Genomic DNA, 17,292 nt, shown 5'->3' on the forward strand with positions numbered 1-17,292 from the left:
TTAAGCTGCGTCCAGATTACGCGCGCCGAACTGCGCAAAACGTTTGCGAGCGTTGCAGCAACATGTAATGTGGACGGGTATATGCGCACGAACGCGCCACTGCGTGCATGCACGAATTTGTTCGGGCAAGTGTCGGTACATCAAAGAAATTCGGCTAAGCGCGCGTTTAAAGTTAAGTGAAGTTTGGACGTAGTTGTGCGCATTCCTGCAACACAATGAGTGAAATTGAATGGAGTCGGGAGAAAACACTGCAATTAATTAACATGTATGAAACAAAATCAGAATTGTGGGACGTGAAAAACAGTAATTACCATTTACGAAATAAAAAACATGATGCTTGGAAGAACATAGCAACAGAAATGGAAAGCGACGTTGAAGTAATAAAGGCGAAAGTAGCATCGTTGCTGTCATCGATGAGAAGAGAAAAGGCCAAAATGAAGAATTCTACAGGCACGGGGAAAGGTAGTATTTTGATTTTCTTTTGATGTCCATTTTAGCTAATTGTGTATACATATGCAGGTAGAAACGAAATATATATAAGCAAATGGTTTGCTTTCGAAGCCTTTAAATTTTTGTGGGATAAGGACAGTGTAAAGGGCTCAATAAATACAGAAACGGTAAGTTCAGATTATATTTATTTCCAGCCTACTTACATAGTAGCATTTACCTAAGCATATTTATCTTGAAATGATACAGCACCATTCGACGAAAAATACTCCGCTAGTTCGTTCCGAATTTGTTGTGCATTTAGAGGAGATTTTCGCGGTAGTCTTCTGATAGGCAAGAATGAATTTTCAGGATTACCGTCACGTCGCCATGTTCCTTCTATTAATAAACCATCCTCTTCGCTATCAAATGTTCCAGGCGGAGTATATATTTGATTTGAGTTTCCGCTTCTTAAAAAATTATGCAAGTAAAGAGTGGTTAAAACAACAAGCCGTGCCTTCTCAGGCTCCAGTAATAGTGGTTTTCTCAAAACCCTAAAAACAGCGGACAATATGCCAAACGCGTTTTCGACAATTCTTCGTGCTCGTGACAAGCGATAATTGAAAATTCTTTCTGGTGTACCTTTGTCATGTAAACCTGAATAAGGCTTCATAATGTTGTCATGCAAGGCAAAAGCATCGTCAGCAACAAACACATAAGGAATCCGTTTCTGTCGGCCAGGAAGAATCCGTGGTTCCGGAATGGGAAGTTCTCTCTTTTCGATTTTTCTCCATAATAAACTATTTTTAAAAATTCCCCCATCCGAAATGCGACCCTGACCACCAACGTCACAAAAAAGAAAATTGTATTGACCATCTACCAAAGCAAGTAGTACTATACTGTGAAATGATTTATAGTTGTAATATTCGCTTCCACTCTGTATGGGTGCTTGTAACATAATATGTTTCCCATCTAACGCCGCTAGGCAATGAGGGAAATGCCACACGTCTTCGAAAATTTTGGAAGTTTGTGTCCACTCTTCTATAGTAGATGGCATCTGAAAATGTGAAATACACTGTAAATTCAGTACTATGGTCTATGAGTACACAAGCAGTGAAATCCATAAAAATTGCACTACCTATACTATTCTACACACGCCATTTAATAAAATATTTTTCTAGGACGAAGAAAGCACTACTGATGAAACTTTCAACAATTCAGAATCGCAATGTGTAGACAGAGAACCTCAATCAGTTGTAGCAAATGATGAAATCGAATCGGGTAGTGTAGTTTCCGTTGGGACAAGTCCTCAAATCCCAACAGCAAAACGTAAAATTTTTGTATCTCCCAAGAAAATACTTCCGAAACGAAAATGTGTACAAGAAGATCCTAAAGTGTCTGCTGCATACGATCTGCTTAAGAAGGTCTCAACCACTCCAAAAGACGAGTGTCATACTTTTGGTCAATACATAACAACACAGCTACAAAAAATGGATGAACGCACCCGAGCTGTTACAATACACAAGATTAATAACGTTATATTTGACGCTGTAATTGGAAGATACGATAATGGTAGTGGATCCAATACAAGATCCTCGGCATCTACACCTTCCTCTTCACATAGTTCCGGAAATATTGGGGCCGCCGATCACCTTTTATTCAATGAACAGTATCAGGATCCATTTTCCCAAGACACCCCTCAACCAAGTCCAAACTCACAATCTCAGGATTCATGGGGTGCTGTACAACATTATTACAATACATTCGCGCCTTAAGCAGTGATTACAAATATTCTCGTTTACAAATTTTGTTGTGATGCACACACACACACACCTTTTATGGATAACACTACGAATAAATGCAATATTTCTTACCTTTACGTAGTCTTTCAATGCGTCACACAAAGCTTGGCACACTTCAGTCACTATGGTAGATATGCTCTGTTTAGAAATTTTGAACAGGTACATCAAACTTGTGTATGAATCCCCAGTTGCCAGGAATCGTAGAGTAACTGCCAGTCTCTCTTTAACAGGAATGGGTTGTCTGAATGTAGTTTCTTGCTTCGCTATTTTATGCCCAATTAGATGTATCAGATATTCAAAATCTTCACAAGATATACGGCAAAAATTTTTGAACTGTCCAGTGCGTGACAATGATAAATCGTTCAACAGGTTGCTGCCACTATAAATATTGCGACTTTTAAATAAATTCGTCATCCAATAGCGTCTTCTCTTGCGTTGCTTTTTCTTTATAGCGTCGCAAAGAATAATAAAAGCTGCTGCAGAGATTTGCACATCATCATCCATGGTCACTCAAAAATATTCACCCGTTCAATTGGGAACCCTAGCAAACATAGCCAAGCACACACACAAACCAGAGACAAGACAGTGTGCGCAAAACATTTCTGCAACGCTCGCAAACGTTTTGCGCAGTTCGGCGCGCGTAATCTGGACGCAGCTTTAGATTCCGCGAAAAATGAAAGTTGTTCTTTTCCTTTTGTTTTGTGAAGCTATATTATTTTTTCTTTGATCCCTTAAATGCAGGACATTTTGCCGGACATACTATAATGTCGGACGATAAGTTTAAAAAACGGACAATCCGTCCTAATGACGGACGAATGGTCACTTTAAGAAAATGCGTGTTATGTTTTGATGAAATGTCAATTATGAAGATTTTGGAATATTCGAAAAAGTTTGATATGATTGAAGGTTATGAGGATTTGGGGCCGGGTGGACGGAAAAATATATAAATGTGCGTTAGTATTTATGTTACGTGGAGTTTACTCAAAGTGGAAGTTGCCTTTTTGTTATTTTCTGTCCAGTACGGGCCCAAATGCTAATGAATTGCAACACTTAATGAAGCAAGTTTTAACAAATGTAAAAAGTTGCAATTTACAGACAATCGCGATTGTTTGTGATCAAGCATCAAGTAACGTTGCGACGTTAAAGTTATTAGGAGTAACCAAGGAACAGCCATACTTCATACTTCAAGCACAAAAATTTTTTGTGGTTTACGACATTGCACACATAATGAAAAGCATCCGCAATAATTTACTCTACTGGTAATTATGATATAAGGGGTAAGAAAATGTCCTTTAACGACATAAGGAAAATTTATGACCAAGGCAGTGATTTTATGCAAATGCATGTTTTAAATTAATAATATGCCATGTGTGTGCTTTTGGATCTGCGCTGATCAACTTGAATAGAGTTGAAATAACCCAATTAATTTTTGCACATATCAGTGCCCTTATGCATAAAATATTATCAAGAGCATATTCAAGCATTTTTGATCCCTGTGTAGTTATTTCTAAAGAATTTTTGTCTCTGGCCTATTTATAAAATTGCAAAGCAAGAAACTTTTGCGCTTTTCTTGTTCATAAGTCGACGCCACGGGTTTTGTGTAGCTTGCAAGTCTTTAAACTTAAAGTACACAAACTCTGGGAGGTATTTTAGACAAGATTATCTTAGTGAGTCATAAATTCCGACGATTGCATAAAAGGCTTGCAGTTTTTACGCCTGCATTGCAGTCGCTGCCGTAATTATTAGTTTTTCTTTGGAGTTTTACGAAGCAGTACCTACTTAATCGCATTTTCCTTCTAGTTCTTATCAAAGGGTTCAATTAGTGTCAAATTAGGTGCAAGTTAAAATGCCGAAAGACATCTTTAGTTAATTTATGGATAAAGGATTTTCCGGAACTTTGTTTAAACAACAATGATATTTTTTGTAAATCCTGCAGTAAAGTGGTGAGCATTATAATACCAACCCCGGAAATGTTAAAAACAAACTAAGTATGGTTTCATTGATACAGATTGCATCTGATAAAAAATTTCAAGTGACTCGCCAAACAAAAACGGCTTCGCATCAAGCCAACAGAAAAAAACGACACTTCAATTACCTCTACGTCAAACTTTTGCTACCTCATCGAAGCTGAATCTTTAAGAAGAATTCAATTTTGATTTATGTGATACATTAATCAGCGCTAACATACCTCTTCAAAGTTATCAAATCCGAGTTTTGAACTGTTCTTAGAAAATACACCAATAAACATGTACCCGATCAAACTACGTTAAGAAAAAAATATGTGGATAAAATTTACACCAAAACTACGAGTTCAAATAGGGATATAATTGGCAATAATTACATATATTTTTCTGTTGATGAGACTATCGATAGCTGCGGGCGATATATTGCAAATTTAATCATTGGAGTTTTAAATTGTGGGGAACCTTGTAAGTCCTATTTAATTCAAAAGAACTCGGTAAGACTGACAGTGTTACAGTTACTAGATTTGTAAGTGAAAGTTTAACAAATTTTTTTCTACCAGAAGCGGCTCCCACTCAAAATAGTTATTTATATAACAAGAGCGCGAAGTTCAATTTCGCGCATTGAGACTGAAGGTATTTTGACGAGGCGAAGCCGAGTTAAAATATCAGTCTCAATGCGCGAAATAACTTCGCGCTAGCGTTATATACAATATTTTTTCTACAACTGAACCGATTGTTAATTAAATTTGCTGTTTAAGTTCAACTTTGTCACGTGCGCGAAATTCTTTTTTTCACTGTTGACGATTTCGCGCACGTTGTCAAGGGCAACCTTACTTATTAATTAACCGTTTAAAAATCTAGTACTTCGCGCTTCGAAATTCGTCAGAAAATGACAGTGAAAAAAAGTATTTCGCGCACGGGACAAAGTTGAACTTAAACAGCAATTTAATTAACAATCGGTTCAGTTGTAGAAAAAAATATTGTATATAACGCTAGCGCGAAATTATTTCGCGCATTTGACTGATATTTTAACTCGGCTTCGCCTCGTCAAAATACCTTCAGTCTCAATGCGCGAAATTGAACTTCGCGCTCTTGTTATATAAATAACTATTACCGATGCAGCTGTTTTTGGGGATTGATTCGATAACGAGGTTCGCTGCGATACGCACGCATTGCAGTCGACCTAAAAATCTAATAAGATATGTTGGTATACTAAATTAATCTACATAAAATTCTCTATAAAAAAGGTTCTATACACTTTTTTGCTAGGATCGATGCTCAAGGAGATGAGGTGGGAGGGGGTGTAAAATTAAAAAAATGGTTTTTTTTAAAATGAAATGTTTTAAGTTAAAAATAATATGTTTATTGCTGAAAATGAAGTAATTAGTAAATGAATTATTATTATATATATCTTGACAATTAAATTTCGTCAAAATCTAAATCTTCATCGATGCTTTCTTCGACGGGGGCTTTTTGTACAATTCTCTCACGTTCCCTTTGTTCATCTTTACATCTTGAGGTGTACCACGAGTCGCTCAAGATTTTATCACTAAAACTACGAAAGGAGACGACAGTTTCTCTGGTGCGAATTGTACTAAAAAAATTTGGTCCCCATATTTTTCCTTCAATCTCTCCTTAAGGCGCCTCTAAACACTTGCAAAAATTTAAGATTGCGCCTTACTGTATTTAAGGCTATGCAACACACATTACCAATTGCAGCAAGAAGGTCACAGGTACCTTCTCATTGTTGAGTTAATGAGGGTTTATTATATTTACCTAATTTACATAATCACTGTCAATTCAGGAAAATTCTATAAATATTTAACGCTATACCTGCATTTGTTGTAATTATGTTTATTTTCAAATTCTAGGAGATTTTGCAATAATTGTGTAAATAATGTCATTACATAGGAAACATAAAATAATTTATTATCGATAATGTAACTTATGATTTCACCTGTAATCACCTATAATTACTCATTACGATATTGAAAAACATTATCAAAAATAGATATATTGTACACAAAATAATGAGCATCTCAAAAACTAATTGCATAATAATGATATAATTACGTCTCTACTTCATATAAAAGAACTTCCCTAGCGATTTTCAAATATTGTTTACTTACTTTTGCGTTATATCAAACGTACTAAAGTGTGTATTGTGGTAAAATGCCTAAAGCAAGAAAAAGTTTCACCACCAAGAAACGGAGCAGGAAGGTGATATTGCAGAAAGCCCGAGAAGCGTAAGTACAAATTTTTATGTTAGTTTTTTTAAATAATTGAACATGTTCTAATTTTATCTTACATGCTACGTATACCTATACTTATACGGTTTGTGTTGTTTCAGGAAGTTAACCAAAATGGCAATGAATGTTGTTAGTAGTATAGAAGAAGATGACAAACCTAATTGCATGGTTCAATGTGAAGAACATTTATCAGACGTCAATCATGAAGCAGGCAGTGGAACCAATGATGAAGACGAACACGGTTCGGAAATGTCATTTTATGAAAGTGATCTAGAAACAGAACCTCATTGCGAGCAAAAAGATACCTTATTTTTATCTGGTCGCCGAATTGTAGAGATTGGTCATTTTTTGGCATCTCTTAGAGCTCTACGACATGATGGCTTTGGTTGCTCTTTCTTCGACATGGACATCCAATCGGAAAAAATTGAAGGCTTAGAAAGCATATTTACGTTTAAATGTAAAGTGTGTGGGAAAATAGATTCCGTAAGAAGTTGCGGTGGTAGTGCAACATTTCATTCCACAAATCAAGCTGGTATTATTGGGTCCTTATCTATTGGAATTGGATACAGTCAATTAGCAGAGCTGCTTGCAGCCATGGATATACCGCAAATGTCAAACGTGACCTATTTAAAAAATCACAATGCCATATACCCTTCTGTACATGCATTAAATCAACAATTGATGACTGTCGCTGCAAAAGAAGAAGCTGAGCTTGCCGATGAAATGAAAGATGGTATACCAGTCATTGGCGTTATAGCTGACGGTGCATGGGCAAAGCGATCTTATCGTAAAAATTATTCTGCCCTTTCAGGAGTGGTAAGTTTATAAGAATACGTTATCTATTCAAAGCATAACCCAATCATTGTTATAGGCATCTATCATTGGAGCCAAAACAAAGAAAATTTTGCATATGGGTGTCAAAAATAAGTACTGCTTCTTATGTGCTAGAGGGCGTAAAGAAGAAGACCATGATTGTTTTCGAAACTGGTCTAAGACGTCTACAGCCATGGAATCAGCCATTGTAGGTGAAGGTTTTAAAAATTCCATAACGCGCCACAATCTTATATATGGAAAACTAATTGGGGATGGCGACAGTAGCGTTTACAAACATTTAGTTGAAATCGCACCATACGGTCCATCGTTTTACATAAAAAAATTGAATGTCGCAATCATTTACTTCGAAACTTCATAAATAAACTCAGCGATTTGAGTAAAGACACCAAATACTCAAAACCTCACAGAGAGTATGTGTCAAATCCATCAATGCTAGGTCGCTTCCGCAATGCAGTTATAAGGGCTATCGCATACAGGAAATCCGAAAATAATGCACTTGATGACAAGATTGACAATTTAAAGAAGGATATATTGAATAGTCCCTACCATATCTTTGGCCGCCATGTACATTGCAAAGATTACTTTTGCAAAGGTTCAGATGAGAATAAGGTAATGTTTCTGATTTGCTATTTATTAATTCCATACTAAAGGTGTTTTCTTATTTTTAGGATGATTTAGTTGATATATATACCCAAAACGGGATCCTAGGTGGAATTAATACCATTATACAACGACTTGCGGATCACGCCTCTAGTTTACTGTATGATACAGACAATAATCCTGCGGAAACTTATAATTCCATCATAGCTAAACTTGTAGGAGGTAAAAGAATAAACTTTTCACTCAAAAATTCCTACCAATTAAGGTGTGAACTGGCGGCCATATCCTACAATTGCAAACAACGTAATTTATTAGGCGTTTTACATAAGCAGCTATGTGGAAGACCACCAGGACATTACACACAAATCTTCCTAGACGCCCAACTACATCGGTACAACAACAGATCTAGAAAACGTAAGTATGTTTATCACAATCACTCGCCCCCTTTCCGCGTCTTTTATTTGTAATTATTTCTTTTTGTTTTAGATCATATCAAGAAAAGAGCGTTTCAGACCGCTGATCAACATTACGGTATGGTGGACGAAATTGCAATCCCTGACCTATCCTTGGAAGAATATGAACTAAAATCAGCCCAATTTCTAAAAGATTTGAAGAACTTAAACAGAAGAGATGTTGAGCGTGATACAATAAACCAATCAAAAAGCGATTTATGGATTATTGAACGTAAAAAAAGAATAACAGCTTCTAATTTTGGGAAAGTTTGCAAATTACGCAAGACAACTTCCACAGCTAAAACTGTAACACACTTACTGTATAGTTCTTTTAGAGGAAACAAATACACACAATTTGGATTGGAGAGCGAAGCAAATGCCATTGAGCACTTTGAACGCCTATATCAAGTAAAGGTAACCAGATGCGGTCTCATCGTCGATGAAGAAAAACCGTATTTGGCTTGTTCTCCTGACGGTTTAGTTGGGGAAGACAGTATAGTTGAAATTAAGAGTTCCTTGAAAAGTGGCGACCACGATCCTGTTGAGGCATGTATGTTAAAATTAATTGACTATTGTGCTTCCAAGCACCCTGAGTATTACTCTTCATTCAAAGTAACCGTCCTAGAAAAACACCTCTCCAAAATCATGGATCCTGCAACGTGGCCTGTGGGAACATGCGTGAATCGTTTTTTTATGAAAAAAGCCTCACACTCTCCAAAAGAGTAACAAGTCCTAGGGGGTGTGGTGGGAATCGTGCTCTCAATCTAGAGATCCTACATATAAATATCCAATGTCTCACAAATAAATTGATAGAATTTGAATCTTTTATTTGTGATAAAAGTTATGACATTATCTGCATCAGCGAACACTGGTTCACTGATTGCCGTATTTTGGAAAACTTAATTATTGATAAGTGGCAGGTCACCTCCTTATTCTGTAGGACAAAGATGGTGCATGGCGGTGTTCTCATCTTCAGCAAAAAGGATCGCATTGCGACGGCATTAACCCACATCAATAATGCATCAATTGAGCTACATTGTGAAGTATGTTGCATTCAATTAAACTGCAAGACCGTTATAGTTACTATGTACCGTTCTCCAGCAGGGGATTTCGAAGTCTTCTGTGACAATCTTGTCCGTGTTTTGGAAATGATCCAGTCTTATCATACAGCCATTGCTGGGGACTTTAATGTTCTTTTTGGAACAAACTGCCATAAAGCACAAGTTGTGAATGATATTATGACGTCATACGGATTTATTCAGACCATTCGCTCTCCTACGCGCAGAACAAACTGTCTGGATAACATCTTTATAAATTTTTCTCTGGAAAATTACTCAACAGATATCGTCGAATCTGGCATATCGGACCACTTAGGCCAATCCATCAAGCTGAAAACTGAAAATAAAAATCGACCTAACGTATACGCTGCTACGACTTATCGACCTATAACACCACAAGGATCTGAAATTTTTTTTGCAATGATGAAGGAATGGGATGACGCTATTCTACTAAATAATAACGTTTGTCCTCATTCCAGATTTTCCACCTTTTTTAATGCGGTACAACATTTCTACATGCATAGCTACCCACTCAGAAAGTTGAGTACGCGACGCCAAGATAATGGAATCAAGTGGTTTAACGAAAACCTGGCAAAAATACGGAGTAATTTGCAAATGATTAATAGTTTATATTCAAAATATGGTTCCGACAAATTACTGCAAATGAAAAGGACTCTGACTTCCCAATATAAGAAACAGCTACAAGCGGCTAAAATAAAGGCAAATGACACGTACATCAAAAATTCACAAAATAAGTTCAAAGCAGCTTGGGACATAATCAAATCATTTCGACAACAAAAGGTGAACGCAGATACTCAATTAACAGCGACGCTATTTAACTCACACTTCATCAGTGCAGGAAGCAAAGCAACAAATCCGACAACATCCGTGGACCAAATTTGTAACAGAGTCGACTCTTCTGCTACAAGTGAATTCGACTTCAACAATGTGTCTCAGGTGGTAGTGCGCGATGTGCTACATAAATTAAGAAACTCCAATGCTAGGGATATCTTTGGCTTCAATACCAAACTTATTAAAAGAAATATATCGCTTTTCGTGAAACCGCTGACGACCATTGCCAATATGATTATAAACACTAATACTTTTCCGGATCTAATGAAAATAGCATTAGTACTCCCTATATTCAAGAAAGGTGATACAGAGAGCATGGACAATTACAGACCAATTTCGATCCTGCCTGTACTGTCAAAAGTGTTTGAAAAAATACTATGTGACCAAATCATCAAATACTTAGAAACCAACTATCTCTTACATGCCCACCAGTACGGTTTCCGAAAAGGAAAAAGCACTTCAGACGCGATCATCAACCTTACTACTAAAATTCTAAATAGTTACGAGAAGAGCCAGTACGCAATCGTGTCTTTTGTAGACTTCTCTAAAGCATTCGATTGTGTAGTGCATAACATTATTATTAGAAAGCTGAGATTGATTTATAAATTTAGTGATGCAAGTGCAAAGTTAATCTCATCGTACTTAACAAACAGGCTGCAGTGCGTTCGGTTCAACAATGAGACATCTGAACAATTACAAATAACCAGTGGGGTCCCGCAAGGGTCAATTTTGGGCCCACTGCTATTTTTATTATATATTAACGATTTACCGACCATACTTCCTAGTACCGTCAGCTGTATACTGTATGCAGATGATGTTACGCTAATTTCAGCAGACTCTTCTTATCATGTGGCTTATGACAACGTGGTACACGGATTATTAGCTATTAAAAATTGGTGTGCGGTAAATAAACTCGGACTCAATGCGAACAAAACAATAACACTTCCTTTTTCATTAAAACGTGACGCCAATGTGACTGTAAAGTTCACGAAGTTTCTGGGGTGTATGCTGGACTCTCATTTAAACTTTCATGAACATTGCGATTTCGTAAGGGCCAAGAGCAACAAGTCAATTTATGTGTTACGTAGATTAAGTCAAACTGTTTCCCAACAGGTAACAGTGTCCGCATATTATGCTTTAGTACATAGTATCATAAGCTACAGCATATTAGCCTGGGGACATAGTGCATCGGCCTGCACCATATTCAAACTACAACGTAGAGCAGTTCGCGTAGTAGCTGGTCTAGGATACAGGCAAGACTGTCGGAAAGTCTTCATTAAATTACAAATATTGACGCTCCCCTCCGTATACATATTACAAGCTTTGTGCTACGCAAGAGATAGCGTTGACAGTCTCAAATGGAATGTCCAACAGCACACGCACAACACCCGTAATAAGGATAATTTAACTATCCAATACTGCCGGCTGACAACGTCCCAGAACGGATGTGAATACCAAGCGAAGACATTATATAATTCTTTGCCTGTAAATGTTAGATGCCTCCCCGCAAAACTATTTAAAGACTGTATAAAGAAATATCTTCTGTCAAAGGCCTTTTACACCTTTGAGGAATTTTGTTCGTCGGTAAAAGCGTTAAGTTTATAACTTCTTATGACCTGTGATATAATATAATCATTTTTGTCTTGTGTTATAGTTATGTAGGAAAGTTAGGTTAAATGACAAGTGTAAATGCAGATACTGCGTAATGGCACATATTAAATATTATTATTATTATATTATTATTATTTAGATGAGGAAAACAATAGAATTATGCTAAAAAGGAGTCATAATTATTACTATCAACTCCAAGGCATTATGCACATCACCAAGAGAAGCAACTGTTATTTTATAGTTTATACAACAGCGGGAATCCATGTTGAGGAAATAAGAAGGTATGTTACCTACAAAATATGTCTAGCGAAATACTCATACACTTACATTCTTATAGGGATGACATCTTTTGGACACAACATACCTATGGAAAAAAAGCTGCAAGAATTTTACATGCAGTCATTATTGCCAGAATTAGTGGATTCAAGGCGATGTCGTAATATGGACATTAGGACGGTACACATGGTAAATTAAATTCTTTTTCGGAAATGCAAACCTGCTTGTTCGTTTTTTATTTACCTAATATTTAAGTTTATATGTAAAATTGTATTAAAATTTATCTTTTCAAATAAAAGTACCATTAGTGACATGTTTTACAATGGCTGAAACACCAAACCGTATGTTTTCAATAAATAATTGCGTCACTTGTCCATATTTATAAAATTGCATTGGCGATGACAATAATGGGGTACCGCGAATAACGATTCCCTGGAGTGCTCGGAATGGAAATTTTCGAGAACCGGAACGCGAGCATCAGCCCATCCCCAGGAGGTTTAGGAAGGGGGGGGGGGGCATAGTAAACATAATGGTTACGCTTTGGAGGAAAAATATTCCAAATTTAAAATTTTGGAAGAATAAACATTATTTACTGCCTTTCAAAGGTTAAAGAGAAAGCTCCAAAACATTAAAAAATCAGTTACAGAGTTCCGCTTTGTGGAATCTATTGTTTCCCTTTGTGTAGAGACAAAGCGAATTCTGCTGGGTTCCGTGTGCTGGTACGATCTGGAGAACGTATAATCCTTTCCAGATGTGATATTTACCACACTAAGAAAAAATAAACCAACAATGAGGGTTATTCCCTAACTCCAAAGGAATCGAAATGTAACAAATCGAATCGGAATGTTTAGTAAAATCGGAATTATTAGGCAAACAATTCCGATTTGACTAAACATTCCGATTCGATTTGTTACATTTCGATTCGATTGGAAGTTAGGGAATAATTTCCATTATGTAGGATTATGTGCAATTTTTTTTTCGGGGGGAGGATCTGACCACACGGTCGCTTCATGAACGGGAACGGCGTACAAAATTTTTCCACGACACGAAACTATATGTAATATTTTTTACCAACCGGAACCCGGAATAACATTCGTTCCGGTCCATTCCGCTTCCCCGCAGACATTCAAAGGTTCTGCATAAATGTAGTACAAATAGCCTCGGGTATATACAAGGTAAATTTATTTTGTTAGTGGTTTAAATTATCCACTAATTACCCCAAGTCCTCGGGCAATTTATACCTGCCGCGGATCATTAGAAAGAAAAGAGATACCTATATTGTGTTGCAGTGGATTTTCAACCTTATTGACATGAAACATTTCCATCGATTTCTTCCGTTTTTCCCAATATTTTGGCACTAGTTTATAATTCTACAACGTGCGCGGTGGTTTAAACTTTTATACACTGCACGTACTGTGTTATAATAGAAGATTATTTAATAATAATGATATCTGTGATTGATTATATTGAAAATTCGAAATCGCCACTCAAAAAATCATATCTATTAACACATGCTTCGTTTTTAAAAAAACGTTCTATTGTAACATTCAGACACATGTATACACCAAAAAGACGTTTTGTCCGTTTCTTCAACATTTCAAATAAATTTTTTTTTTGGGAAATAAGTTAACATTGCTCTTATGGGTGTATGATGTGTTGCCGACTTTCTATTTAGAACCCCCTTAATGGTCTTCACATGTGGTGGTTCTCCTGTAATAACTTGTTCCAACAACTCGTCCATAGAATATTGGCAACTATCAGTACCTTCAATATAATCGAAGATTTCTTCCATTGCATTTGTAATCCCTTCATCTTGAGAACGTCCAGATTTTCTTTTGGAAGGTACGGAGGTCAACAAAAATCTTTTGTAACAGTCCTCATGATATCTGCTGCGTGTAGATCAAAAACAGTGAAGATACGTCTTACTACGTCGTTTCCCCACTCATCCCTTCTTTTCTGCCCCTGATCGATAATGGAATTGTGAAACGCACTGGTACGAACACGAAAAACTGTTCGACGCCTAGCATAAGGTTTCTTTCTCTCCTTTTCTTCGTCATACTGTGCAGAAAAAACACTTTGTTTTAAAATCAACTTTCTCTTGACCTGAACGCAAGCACGAGACGTCACGTGATGTTGAAGGTTGATCTGAAAGAGTGTCTCTCAGAAACTTCTTTATTGAGTCACTTCTGGTGTATTCTTTTTTGCAAGAACTATGAACAACACCATTTGTCTTATCGCTGAAACCTGCCTCTTTTCCATCTTTCCTTAACACACTTGCCTTCACTAAACCAATTATCCCTTTTTTACCGATGTTACACAAATCACTTTCAACTTCACTTTCACAAATTAAACACTTCTCAGCCATAGTCTTAACGCGTGGAAATGTTCATGTAATCAAACTAGGTACGTATTTTTAAAACTCACGAACCGCAAGACGGTTAATGTTAAACTGACTAAGGGCGAGCAATGAGCAATGGTCATCGTAAAAACTACCTGTCACTGATTTAGGGAGGGGTGGTACGGAGAGTAGGTCAGTCACCCCTTCCGTCTCAGGCTCTAACGACGCACACAACAATAGGCACACCTGTCAACACACGAGCATTGATTTATCCATGTACACTATTTTGCAACTAACAAAAAAAATTTGATATTATTATTGTCGTTTTGTTATTGTTGAAAAATTAATTATTTAATTGTCAAGATACATAATTAATTCACTAATCACTTCATTTTTAACAATAAACATGTTATTTTTAACTTAAAACATTTCTTTTTTTAAAAAAAAAGTTTTTTCTAAAATTGTACACCCCCTCCCACCTCCATATCTCCTTGAGCATCGATCCTAGCAAAAAAGTTTGAGCATCGATCCTAGCAAAAAAGTGTATAGAACCTTTTTTATAGAGGCTTTTATGTAGATTAATTTAGTATACCAACATTTTTTGGTAGAGGCATTATTTTACGAGTTATTGACAAAAAACTGAAAAATAGGACCTTTAGACACCCCCTGCACCCTTAGTTCCACCCTCACCCCCCAGGACTTTTAGTATGTTGTTAAGAACACCTTCCTCTACAAGTGTGCAAAAATTGGCTTCTACATGAATTATTTCCGCTATTTTTCCTTCGTTGCCTGGACTAAATGAGCATTTAGATTAAAATCTACATCAACTTGTTAATATATACACTTTCTCTATTTAAGCTCAGAGGGGCAATTTTGCAATCATCCTGTCTAGATAAATTATGTTCGGGTTGATGAGTATCCAAGAATCGAGATTGGGAGACACCAGTAGTGCAATCTTTTTGAATAGTGTTTGCTGAATTAAAACAATGAGTATTATTATAATGTTTTCTTAAAGAGTTTAGTGTGGTAAAATTTCGAAAGCATAATTCATCGGGACATGACAAATATTTTCCATTGTGGTTAGTTTTGAAGTGACACAAAAAACCCTTGAAGTTACTAAATTTGTTTAAGCATACTTTACATAACATTGCAATACAACTTACCGAAATATATTTAGCGAAACAAATAATTATTCAGCAGATGGTTCAGTAATAATTTGTAGCTCACTTAATAAATCTGATTGAACACTAGATACGGAATTATAACGTACGTCATTTACCGTATTTATTTCATATATGTTTTTTTGAATGTATGTCCAGCATGCCTCGCATTCCTTCGGGTACTTAGCGTTCAGGGAAAAAAAGGACTTGAAGCATGTATCCACTGCTTTTAGTACAGTTTCAATATCATATAAAATGGTATCGATCTTTAGTAGTGCCCTGCTGGGTCTTCTTAAATCTCCGACCACAAAGACACTGGGTTGGCCAGCAAAAAACAAGCATCGTTCCTCCAGGCTCCAATTCAACACAATTTACAATTTTGTAGGTACGTACGTACCGGTCAGACTATGAAGAACTGATTGAAATAAAGTAAATTAGGCCTCCTATTTATACCAAATACTAACAATAAACGTGATTACGATTTGGAAGCTATTAATTACTGCACAATTAGTGAAAGTGAAAAGGTCTTTAATTTAATTGCTGGAGATTAAGATGTTTTTTGTGACATGCTCCTCTGCATTTAGGGCCTAGACTATCATATTTTATTTGTTTTTCTAAGAGGCATTAGGTACCTTATAAAAGGTTGCTATCAATAGCGTTGATGTCCTTTGCAGTAATTGCAATGATGAAAACAACGTCTGTAGGTAGGTACTTGACAGTGGCGCCCCCAGAAAAATTTCAATGGGTGGACCAATCTGGGGCCAATATGCTTTTAGGTTGGGCCATAATTCGATAGACTTGTATTATATATGGGAGGAGTATCAGTATCAATATAGTTATTTGTTTCATTAGTACAAAAAATGTCAGTTTTCGGGACGAGGAAGATAGTTGCTGGACGACGCGTTAGCGGAGTCCAGCAACCTTCCGAGTCCCGAAAACGCATTTTTTGTACGAATAAAACATAAAATTTTTTCTCCAACCCCTTTTACTTCAAATTATATTCGAATTTAGATTCAGTCACAGTTTCACTACTAGTATAAGAACTTCTGCTTTCTTGTCCTCACGTGTCATGCCACTCTAGTTTTTAGGTTAACTTATAACCTATTCGTTCTGACTTCTTACTTCTCACCTCTCGCGACTTTGTAGGAAGCAAATCTTGAGGTAGCATGTTCTGCCGTTTCTATAATCTCTGGCGGAGTGCAATCCATGTCGCTATCAGTTTCAGTCATTTTATTGTATACACAATTAATATTGTTATATTTTGTATTGAAATAAAAAACTTACCGTACAGTTTTTTAATTAAAATTAATTGCAAATAACTTTTTCAAATTTTGAATTCAAAATGACAGATAATAGTGCAAGGGGTCTGAAGTAGATGGCGTTACGCGCGACGGCGGGTTGTATACGTATTAAAATTACGTTCATCGAATATGTAAATTACGTTACACATGGTTTAAATAAAAATAGCGAGCGTAAATCATTTTCAATACATGTACTTGTACATACGTATAGGTGACATCATTATTTGCATTGAATATGCAAAAAGATTTGATTTGTATGTATAGAAATATCTTATAACCTGCAATGTAAAACGATGTCAATGTGACATATCTCTGTGATTGTAATTTTTTAATTGGCCAACTTTCAAGGTCAATTTCTTTTTGGTACTA

General features: G+C 36.4%; 3 protein-coding genes across 5 annotated transcripts; 2 read left to right on the plus strand and 1 right to left on the minus strand.

The window, feature by feature from the left end:
• Positions 1-188: 188 nt before the first annotated feature.
• On the plus strand, positions 189-2,305 carry LOC116164922. Its single transcript, XM_031479183.1, has 3 exons — positions 189-462; positions 520-617; positions 1,608-2,305. Exons 1-3 carry the CDS (start codon positions 216-218, stop codon positions 2,199-2,201), a joined length of 939 nt encoding a protein of 312 aa, XP_031335043.1. The 5' UTR covers positions 189-215; the 3' UTR covers positions 2,202-2,305.
• On the minus strand, positions 609-2,762 carry LOC116164920. Its single transcript, XM_031479182.1, has 2 exons — positions 2,301-2,762; positions 609-1,483 (listed from the first exon to the last, which is right to left on the minus strand). The coding sequence occupies exons 1-2, from the start codon at positions 2,730-2,732 to the stop codon at positions 668-670; spliced, it is 1,248 nt and encodes a 415-aa protein (XP_031335042.1). The 5' UTR covers positions 2,733-2,762; the 3' UTR covers positions 609-667.
• Positions 2,763-6,151: 3,389 nt separating this feature from the next.
• On the plus strand, positions 6,152-8,918 carry LOC116164923. 3 transcript variants are annotated; one of them, XM_031479185.1, is made up of 6 exons: positions 6,152-6,438; positions 6,543-7,257; positions 7,313-7,884; positions 7,944-8,035; positions 8,083-8,289; positions 8,362-8,918. In XM_031479185.1, exons 1-3 carry the CDS (start codon positions 6,365-6,367, stop codon positions 7,631-7,633), a joined length of 1,110 nt encoding a protein of 369 aa, XP_031335045.1. In that variant the 5' UTR covers positions 6,152-6,364; the 3' UTR covers positions 7,634-7,884; positions 7,944-8,035; positions 8,083-8,289; positions 8,362-8,918. The 3 variants fall into 3 exon arrangements, with proteins under 3 accessions (XP_031335045.1, XP_031335046.1, XP_031335044.1); XM_031479186.1 differs by having other exon boundaries at positions 8,095-8,289; XM_031479184.1 differs by having other exon boundaries at positions 7,944-8,289; positions 8,362-8,917.
• The last annotated feature ends 8,374 nt before the right edge of the window (positions 8,919-17,292 follow it).

The sequence above is a fragment of the Photinus pyralis genome, unplaced genomic scaffold (assembly GCF_008802855.1).
Source record: "Photinus pyralis isolate 1611_PpyrPB1 unplaced genomic scaffold, Ppyr1.3 Ppyr1.4_LG2, whole genome shotgun sequence".
Classification (NCBI taxonomy): domain Eukaryota; kingdom Metazoa; phylum Arthropoda; class Insecta; order Coleoptera; family Lampyridae; genus Photinus; species Photinus pyralis.